The sequence below is a fragment of the Alosa alosa genome, chromosome 13, assembly GCF_017589495.1.
Source record: "Alosa alosa isolate M-15738 ecotype Scorff River chromosome 13, AALO_Geno_1.1, whole genome shotgun sequence".
NCBI lineage: Eukaryota > Metazoa > Chordata > Actinopteri > Clupeiformes > Clupeidae > Alosa > Alosa alosa.
In genome coordinates this window covers 20,490,710-20,501,470 of record NC_063201.1, presented here as the reverse complement: position 1 = coordinate 20,501,470, position 10,761 = coordinate 20,490,710, and the positions used below count along the sequence as shown (strand labels likewise).

General features: G+C 43.5%; 1 protein-coding gene across 1 annotated transcript; it reads right to left on the bottom strand.

Annotated features, from left to right (window-relative positions):
• Positions 1–258: 258 nt before the first annotated feature.
• LOC125306087 (endothelin-2) lies at positions 259–6,340 on the bottom strand. Its single transcript, XM_048261239.1, has 5 exons — positions 6,138–6,340; positions 3,979–4,129; positions 3,227–3,343; positions 2,131–2,295; positions 259–1,974 (listed from the first exon to the last, which is right to left on the bottom strand). Exons 1-5 carry the CDS (start codon positions 6,196–6,198, stop codon positions 1,884–1,886), a joined length of 585 nt encoding a protein of 194 aa, XP_048117196.1. The 5' UTR covers positions 6,199–6,340; the 3' UTR covers positions 259–1,883.
• Between the last annotated feature and the right edge of the window lie 4,421 nt (positions 6,341–10,761).

Genomic DNA, 10,761 nt, shown 5'->3' with positions numbered 1-10,761 from the left:
TTAATCTTTGAGTTACTGATGACAGGATAAGGTTGTGAAGAGGCTGGTAGTGTAATACTTTCATTACAAACATGGTTTCTGGCATGAGTTTAAACATGGTTTCTGGCATGGGTCTTACCCCTGAGATTTCTTTCTGGTATGTCTGTAAACCAGGTTTCAGATTGTTGTTACTTTCTTGGCAGCAGGATCCACAAATCAGATAAACAGAACAACAAATTAAGAAAAGTCAAAAATAAGTGTTTAGATTAATGTGCTTTATTTTAATTGAACACATCCATTACATCCATGTTAAATAAATCCGTATAATTTGTGTAACTGTGAAACATACTCTGGTTAAACAATGATTTATCTAATGAGTGTGTCGTTCAAACAAGATGGAATATAATGTTGAATAAAACGTGATATAACATGAGTATAAACAAAATAAATAATGTATTATTACTACATAAATAAATTCTACATGTAAATAATATCTGCAGTAATGATTATTACTGAAGACTAGGATTATACAAAGTGCCACTATGGTCCCCTAAATAGAAACCAAACTACAGTATTTTGAGGAGGTTCTGGTATAATTGATAATTAATTAAATACTACAGTCTACATGACCTCTCTAGAGGGTCTACCCCTATCCTGCCTCCTCCCTGTTCCTCCAGTTCACCTAAGGACCATTAGACATGACTAACTGGAACAATAAACAAGTTCCCATCTCTATTCAACCAAAGCATGATGCATTCCACCAGTTTTTGGCAAGTACCTTTTCTTTGTGACGTGTTGCCATAACAAACACATCAGAGCTATGGCAGCTGAGGAATACATGACGCAAGCGGCAAGCTGTGGGTGTTCACACTTTGAGCCATGTTTTCATTTAGTTTTAAGGCTAAACATGGAGCTAAAACACACCATGCAGATGTATGATAAAGGTATGATCAGGTGAAGGTTGTTTGGACAGAGAGTGTGAAGGTTGTTTGTACAGAGAAAACACACACACACACACACACACACACACACACACACACAAACACACAAACACACGTGCACACATGTAATCCTGAGCATACATTCTCACATAAATACACACACACATACTCCCACCTACCCACCCACACACACACACACACACACACACACACACACACACACACACACAAATGTTTGCCTTCATCATCTGCCCTCAGTGCATTTTGGAGAAAAAAACAACCTACACCAGTGCAAATTTATCTCTAGCAATTAAGTCATAATATCATAACCTTTGCACTCATTTCTAGAGCTTCCAGAGAAGAGGAGCCTGTAAAAACGATTGAGATAGTGTTATTGAGTGCAACAAAAACACTCCCTCTGGACAACATACCAGTGTCCCATCCCACTTTCTCTAAACCAGAGTGCATCACTGAGATGGTTCACCATGGCTCTAGTGGGGCTGACTTAAAACCCTATTTGGCTTTATATCATAAGAGGATCAAGCAATGTGCATATACACACACACATACACACACACACACACACACACACACACACACACACGCACACACAGACACACACACATACACACACACATTACTGCTCCCTAAACTGCAAGTCTCTTCCACAGACTTCTGACTACGCTGTGTCGTGCACTGTGTTTGCGTACTCTGCAGTGCACTTCTGCCTCGGCGCCTGTCCTTGGGTGTGTCCCGTATCCTTACGTCTGCTGCCATCTCGTCTGCATGAGCTAGAACAGCACACGGTACTGTGGTGACTCCAAAACCATCTCCACGGCCGTCTCGGGACACCTCCTTTTGTTCTGCAGCTCAGCAGCCCCTGTTGTGGCGCCCACCGGAGAGTGTTTTGTTTTGTTTGTTCTTGAGCTCGCATTCATCTCTCTGTGTCCCTCCAGCTGCTGTTTATGTGTAGGCAGGCTTTAGGGCCCAGGGGGCTCTCTTTCTGGGATGGGATGCCTCCTCCATCACCAGGCTACTGTCACGGATGAGCTCCCTAAAAAAACAATAATATTTAATATCAGGTCAAAAAGAATGTAAAACCATCATTTTGTAACATTAAGTGCTTTAGTTAATGTTACATTTAAGTGAAGTTCAGTTAAGTTCATTAAATGCTCCAAGCTTCATTGTGTCTAGTACTGTAGATGTTTACCTGATAAGGGTCAACGCTTCTGAGCGCGCTCCATTCAAGGGCTCTTGTGGGGCCAGTTGCTCTGGCCCAGAAGCCTGAGGAGATCTCTGGACAGTCAGCACACTTGTTTCGGCCTCCTGTTCTGATTGCCATGGTTTAACCAATACAATGGCAGGATTCTCTGAGCTAGGGAAAAAGACCATAGCATAATATTAGACAAAGAGTCAAAATAATGTTTACTTTCGTAAACATAAGTATATATACTCTTTTGATCCCATGAGGGAAATTTGGTCTCTGCATTTAACCCAATCCGTGAATTACACACAGCACACAGTGAACAGAAGCACACACTAATCCCGGCGCAGTGAGCTGCCTGCTACAACAGCGGCGCTCGGGGAGCAGTGAGGGGTTAGGTGCCTTGCTCAAGGGCACTTCAGCCGCGGCCCACTGGTCGGGGCTCGAACCGGCAACCCTCCGGTTACAAGTCCAGAGTGCTAACCAGTGGGCCACGGCTGCCCTACATCAAACTTTTCATTTTAAACATGTCCTCTTTTGGAGCTGAACACATGTGTGCACATGTTTGAATGTCACTTTGATACACTATACTGTATGTCTGCACTGCAGTTGGGCAACAAAGGTATGGTAAATCCATTGCCCTTTCAGTATGTATGGATATAATAGGCCTCTTGTCATTGCTAATTATCTGTAACTGTCACTCCTGGGAATGATTAATCCCTGATTCGTTCTTGAATACCTCCCACTGGCTTTTATGCCCAGTGTCAGTATAGGCCAATCATAACATTTGTGTTCGCTGTCTGTGTTTGGGGAATGCCTATGTCAGCCAGCGGAGGACTCAGAGTCTGGGCGAGCGTTTCTCATTAGCCTCGGGCCATGGGATAATAACGAGAGAGAACACACACACCCTCGACACACACACAAACACACGCACATAAGTCAGGGCGAAAACGGCAAAAAGAGACCGGCAAGTGGTAAGGTTTTATGACACTTCTGAAGAACTGACGGAGGTGACCGCTGAATGACCTTGTGGCCGATACATAAATAAACACACATGCACACACACCCACACATACACACCCACAAACATACACAAACTCACCTGTAAAAGCAGAACCGGCTGCAAGTGTGATCGGCAGGGTTGGCACAAGAACAGCGTCCCACAGACCTCCGCCGCCGCCGACTCAGAGCACTGCCCAACCCATAAACTGTAGTTTTACTGCAGATTAGAGAGAGATGCACCGAGAGGGAGAAATTGAAAGAGAAAAACAGAGAGAGAAAGAGTCAGTATGCGGTAGTGTTTCCAGACCCTCTCTACAACCAGGCACACAGGAACAAGAGCTCCTCTCCTGGACCTTGTCCTTACACTGTGTGTCGATGTGACTGAAGATATGGGCCGTTGCCAAATCATTAAGAAACAATCACACTGTGAATCATAATTACATGATAGTGGGTGCCATTAAGATTAAACCGTGCCAGGCAATTTCCAGGGATAACCCTGATTTATTTCTCTAGAATTCAAAACAGTGACTTGAATAAATGATGTCACGTGATTGGACTGACATTTTTTGGTTTGAACATATTCTGATCACACGGTGTCGTTTTTCACCAGTCTGAAAAGGCTCCAACCGAAACTATGTGAAGGCGTAGATGTAGATGAGTGCATGCCTGGATGTGTCCACGTCTGGGCTCTTTCTGTCTGTGTATGAGTGTCCATAATACTTTCTGTGAGTCTCCCTCTCTCTCTCTCTCTCTCTCTCTCTCTCTCTCTGTGTGTGTGTGTGTGTGTGTGTTGGTTGGTTCGTGTAGGACAACTGATGTGTGTGTGTTGTTTGTGAGCGTGTGTTTTCTCACCTTGGCGTGTTCACCCAGATGATGTCCAGATGGCAGAAGTAGTGGCACTCGGAGTCCAGCTGGTTGGTGCAGGAGCAGCGTTTGTTGCGGACCCGGGGGACACCCTCAGCTCCACCGGCATCTGGCCCCCCTGAGAGCGGAAACCCAAGACCTGGAGGAGAGAGAAGAGATGCTCAGGAATACTCACTCACTCCCTCTCTCCCTCACTCACTCACTCACTCACTTACTCGTTTACTTACTTAAGGGAGCATGGCCTATTGTTGCTGCCTGTCACAGAAAATATATTTAATCTGACCTCATTAACCTGTTACATGATTTACAGTCTTACCATGAATAATTGTCCGCATGACACACAAGGAGTCATACAGTATGAATGGCTAATAGCTAAACAGATACTATATAGAATGAAGGGTAAGCTTACTGCTTACATCATGATACCTGTTGTATCTAATGTACCAGTTTGGTTGGACACCAAATATGACCTGATTAACCGGAGTGTCTCATGGTCTTTATTCCACCTATCAACATGAGTAAGTTGGAGACACAAATTGGCGAAAGGAATGTAGTCTGCAAAGTATGTGGCGTAGGTGTAGCTAATCAAGTTTTGGGTTGTGCGAAGATCTGAAAGAGTTTCTCTGACATAATACCTCTTTGGCTATTTGCTAAGACATTGAGGATTGAGTTATCCCCATCATAAATTATGCCTTACACATAGACACTCATATTCACACTCACACACACACATACACACTCGCATACAATACTCTCATGCACTTTCCAGGGTACTGCATTCCAGAACTTTCCAGTACAAATCATCTTTGGACAATTCAGTTCTAAAGTAGTCGCCATGTTGACATTCCAGCTTTTGTATCACGATTTACTGTTCCATTCCATTTGAGCCCCTCTGAGCCAGGAGGTTATCTGCTCCCATTACTGATGATTTGACTGCGGAACAGTAGCGCAGTTCAAGCACAGAGGAGCATTTCAACAGGAATACTGAGGCACATATCTAAATGTGCAGGTGTTTTGTACCTGGTGTTGACTTATGCTGAGAGCAAAAGAGAGACTAGGTTGCTCGTGAAGCAATGTGTTCTGATGCTTTTGTTCAGAATGACAGCTACACATTTTTCCTACTCATGCTATTTCAATGTGACCTGGGCAGCATATATGCCATGTCACTGTGCATATCACCCTCATGACAGATGGAGAAGGCAAATACCCCATATCTTTTCTTAGTCAACTTTGACATGTGCCCCCCCCCACAAACACACTAAAGTTGGTAAAACACACTTTGCGTGTGAACAGTGATCTGTGAATTGATGGTTGCACACGTCAAAGAAACTTCTGCCCAGAATATTAGATTATTCCTCCAGAGATACAAACATTTCATTACAGGTAGAGATAGATAGATATATAGATACTTTATTGATCCCCAGGGGAAATTCAAGGTTGCTCTCAAGATGCTATAAAACTTATGAGACAGCATAACATCGCTGTCTCATAAGTTTTGTAGCAACACATCGCTGATCTGAGGCATGGAGATTTAATTATATGACAATATGGACATAACATGGATGGCACAGAACCATTTCAACCTAAATGCCTGGCTAAGGTTGGGTAGGTAGCCCAGTAACATCAACATTTATTCACAAGCTCTGGTGAAACAAGCCTACCAATTACAGTTATAACAGGCATATGACTAGCATTGAGGAACAATTACATCATGTCATCATGATGCTAGCAGACTGGTTTTACTGGCATTGTGAAATCACAAGGCATCGTGTCCAGAAGACCATGGATAAAGTGGGAAAATTTGAAAAATAACCAAGGGTGCATTGCTTTCGAGTCACAGTTCTGAGCATAATTAATTTTTAATTAAGTTTCATCATCTTCAAACAAAATGATGAGCACATCATGACTTCATGATGGGATGCAATCTGAAGCACTCCATTTTTTCCCTTTTGCAGTTCACAAATCAAATCACTACTTAAGCCTTTGACAGTAGGCTACCGCATCTTATGATCATAATTTCGAAAACAGACACACATGATGACACAACGACTCAGTAAGCAAAATACATGTAGGCAATAAAGCCTTTTTCAGTCTCTTTAGAGACATGTTAAAAACACTCGTCTCTCATCAGAGCAGAACTGACTCACCTGTCTGCAGAGTCATCCACACGGAGAGGAGGATCAGGATGGTGGTGTGTACGGATGCCATTGTCCTTATCTGAGGGCTCAGAGTTCAGGGAGAAGAAGAAATCCTCTGTGGGTGCTGAGTGTAAACGTTACGCTCGCTGGCTGAGTGCAGGGGTGAGTGAAGATTGCACAGGTGTGTTTGTGTGTGTGTGTGTGTCTAGTGAGTCTAGTGCAGTGCTGCTTTGCTCTGTGTTGTACACACGCTTATATCCCCGCTGGGGGGGTGATGTCACAGAGGGAGGCCCCGCCCCTCCCTGCTCTCAGCACGCTATGGGTGGCTGTGAGTTATACAACTGCGGCCACCACATTCCAGGAATCTTTTGCGGCCACTAGGAAAGAAGTGATAGAAGGTTCTGGGTCTCCTGCTTTGCATGCCCTGTTGATAGGAGGGACAGTGGATTGGGAGCCCATGGAAAGAGTGACCTGCAGTGAGGGACTCTCCAGCGCTGCGCAGAACTTCCCTGCTTCTCTCCGGCCCAGGAGGTGGGGGCGTGGAAGAAGGATGTGACCACTGCGAAGCTTCCTCACCCCCATCCACACACACACACACCCTACGGCTAAAGGGTTTGGCAGAAATCCCAGTCCCAACAAATCACAATGAGGGACATGTGAATGTTTGTGGTAAAATTAGCAAAACAACATTACTGTAAGTGGCTCTTTGATTTTTGATTTACAAGGCTTTAAATGATCAAGACCAAACCAACCATGGGGAAATGGGACTGAGAGAATGGGGGGTAAGCATGGAAGAAACCATATAAAAAAAATCCATTTACTGCAACAGCAGTGCAGAAAGGCATATATTATATATTATGCCTCAGAATCACACTATCATTCCCTCACATGCCTTTGAACTACAAGAATTGTTCGTACATTGTAGTTGTTTGCACATTTCAACATGGCACTGTCAAAGAAGTTTCCGGAAGTGACTCAGTGTGATGTTCTTGGTGCTGTCCCCTCTGAAACTGAGTCCCATTCTCTGAGGGATTGTCTGTTTCCCTGATGGCTGGTCTCCTTGCCCACGCTGACAGATAAGCAACTGACTTGTCTATGCCTAAGGGTCTGGATGGCGTGTGTGTGTGTGTGTGTGTGTGAGAGAGAGTGTGTGAGAGTGGTGCATGTGTCTGAGTGTACATGTGAGAGCTGTGAGTCTGTGTGTGAGTAATTGTCATGTGCTTGTATTGGTGTGTGTGTTTGACTGTGTTTGCGCATTTGTGCATGTGTGTGTTTGTGTGTATGTGTGTGTGCATGTGTGTGTGTGTGTGTGTGTGTGTGTGTGTGTGTGTGTGTGTGTGTGTGAATGTGTGTGTGTGTGTGTGTGTGTGTGTATGTGTGTGTGTGTGTGTCTGTAGGTGCATTAGTGCGCGTGTGCGTGCGTGTGTGCATGCGTGTGTGTGTGCGTGTGTGTGTGCGTGTGTGTGCCTGCGTGTGTGCGTGCATGTGTGTGTGTGTGCATGCGTGTGCATGTGTATGTGTGTGTGTGTCTGTGCGCGTGTGTGCGTGTTTGCTCATGTGTGTATGTGTGTACTGTATATGTGTGCAGTGTGTGTGTGTGTGTGTACTGTATGTGTGTGCAGTGTGTGTGTGTGTTTGTGTGCTGCACAGGGCTGTAAGTCTGCGTGCAGTTTGGAGCACAGTGCTCCTTGGCGTGGGATGCTCTGCTCAACATCCTCTGTGCCTCTCACCACGGAGAGGACTTTCCAGTGGCCGTGTGGACCTGCAGCGCTGTGTCCAGGCAGATAGACAAATCCCCATCCCCGCACTCATGCAAATGCTGCAGCGCGCTAATCTGACCGCACACACAGATTAGCCCGATGCTATCGCTGGTGTCATAAACCAGTCGGAGCTTTGGTAGAGCCTTCGAGCCGAAGTACACCAGTGGAAGGAAATATAGCCGATAGGGAAAAGTGACAAATTAATAACATGGAAAGCCCATGCAAATACCATTGTTGGCTAAAAGCTACCATAAGTAATGAACACAGATTGAAGCCATTATATAGTTATGCGTGTGAGTGCGCATGCAATTTGGTGTCATGGCACGTGGCAAGGCATCAACTTGAAGGAGCGTGTCTTGAAGTAAGCAGGGTTTTTTCAGCTATTGAGTGTTGCCTCTGCTTGTTCTTATTAGGATTGTTTTGCAAATTCAATAGCTTCAGGCTTTCGTTTTAGCATGTCTTTATCCTCTTTACCAAGACATGCTCTAAAAAAAAAAAGCCACAGAAAGACATTCATTTTTGAGAGAACCATGCAAAACATCTTCTCAGCAAGCGTCCCTCAAGAAACAGAATTGAAATGCTGCATGAAGTGTACGAGCATGTAATGGACAAATGTGACCACAGATTTGTAGTTAATGGTCTATTATTCATCTAATTCTTCGGTTTATAATTGTTTAAGCAATAGTTTCATACAATGAAGCGATATGGATGATGAATGGAATCACAAACTAATCATGACTTGCAGGTTACAGTTAGATTTGTAAGAATAGACAATCATTGATGAGTATCAAAGCAACCACATGTTTAGAACTTTCAGATGCTCTCCCAAAGGAGTCATAATTGTAGCCAGCATACCATAAAAAATCTGCATGCAGACACGTATCATTGAACATTAAGGCTCTCCTAAAGTCTTATGCAAGGTCTCATAGCAATTACATGAGATCATATGCATTATTTAGGGAATCAGATATTGGGCTGAACTTCTACTGGAGTATGCGGAAGATTATTCACTCTGAGCAGCACCCCCAGTGTCTTTTAAATTGGCAAAGGAATGTGTGACAAGGCGAAGGAAGCTGCAACAATGGAGAAAGAGAGAGAGAGAGTTTAGGCTTGATTTCTATGTCTTTCCCAGAAAATTGAATAATAGTCTGGAGTTGTTTGTTGAACAGTCAATGAATACTGATGGCTGGGAGAGGTGGCATTCTTATGAGTAGTAATTTATGCACTAATCATAAATATGAACTGTTATAGAGCATGAAAAAGAGGTATTGGCATGATTTTGCACAAAAAATCCTGTCAACTATCAACTCATTTCCCCCAGTCACTCACACACACACACACACACACACACACACACACACACACACACACACCACATAAAGACTGTGTACTTTATAGTGTCTGGGATGTGGAAAAGGGAGGCCCACAGTAAGCCCTGTTAAGCGCTCCCTCCTCTCCTCCCTGTGCTGTATGGAGTGGTCAATCTCTCTTTTACACTTTCTTCATCTTTAATCAGCCCCTCCTCTCCTCCCTGTGCTGTATGGAGTGGTGGTCAATCTCTCTTTTACAAACAATTTCTTCATCTTTAATCAGCCACTCTGCTGCCTCCCTGCTTGCCTCTGCAGTTTCGGCGCTACTGCAAGCTTTTCCTTCAGCCGTCCGAAGGCTAATTATTTTCTGTCCTCCCTCGCAGTCACAGAGAGACGAGCTTTTAAAAATAGACTGCACCCCAATGAGTCAGGACATACGGCTCTGTGCCAGAGTAGGAGGCCTTCTCTTCACACCTATGTCTGCATTTTTTATCTCTCAGAGAGAATGGGAGAGAGAGAGAGGGGGAGAGAGAAATAAGATATTCATGCTAAGATAATACGTAGTAGGTAACATGAAAAGACTATGTAAATGAATTTTCTGTGAAGAACAGCTTAGTGAAGAAATACATTTAACTTTACTTATCTTTAATGGGTTGTTTTGATTGTGTAATGTCTCTTGTAAAAGAGACCATTAAAAAGAATATGATTATTGTCTTGTGTGTGTTATATATAACTAAGAATATAAAATTTCTATTACCCTCTGTGACAGCAAGGGCCAGTTAATGTTTAAAGAATAGCTGAGTTTTGTCCTGAGTTTAGGTCATAAACTGGTGAAGGGAACTTAAAGAGAATGTTAATGTTGATTGTGTTGATGCAAATAAGTTATTTTTCTTAATAAAAAAAACATGGATCTACAACAAAAACACCTGCATGTTTTTTTATTTAAAGGAAAGAAAAATCTTGGAGCAACAACACGTCTGACTTGGTCTTGGTCGTCTGACACCTACACCTGGATTTTGTAATAATTTGAATATGTGTACACAAATGTTATATAACAGAGTGCTATTATATTACCATGTTTAAGTTCCTCAGCTGGTTTCAGATTTGACGCTCTCTGTGGAGCAGACGTCCGGAAGTTCTGATAGCGAGAACGGCGGTCTTGATAAGTTTTCTCCTGGAACACGCGGAAACTATAAAACTTGTCCCGAGCAAGCTCTCCATTCCTCCCACACAAGCAGAGGCTGACCAGTCAGGGGGCAGAGAGGGGGGCCGAGAGTGGAGGATGACTGGCCTCAAGATAAGGGATAAAGGGAACAAGATTAAATGATTCTGAACAGTGGATCATCTTAGATCGCAATTTAAAACCCTATGAAGGAAACACAAATGTGAGCTTATATACGGTAGTTCTGTATGGCATCACTAAAACTAGAAAGCATACTTCTACATCATTAGCAATCCCATGACCAGTATATTCACACCTTAGCAGAACAATGTTGATCAATGTTGCTGGGCAACCACATAACCAGTTCCATTTATTCTGATTAGATAATCATGACGATATGC

Coding starts and splice junctions, on each gene's coding strand:
- LOC125306087 (XM_048261239.1), bottom strand. CDS start 6,198: ATGGCATCCGTACACACCACCATCCTGATCCTCCTCTCCGTGTGGATG. Junction 3,344..3,978: donor ATCTGGGTGAACACGCCAAG/GTGAGAAAACAC, acceptor TCTAATCTGCAG/TAAAACTACAGTTTATGGGT. Junction 2,296..3,226: donor AGCCGGTTCTGCTTTTACAG/GTGAGTTTGTGT, acceptor CTTTTTCCCTAG/CTCAGAGAATCCTGCCATTG.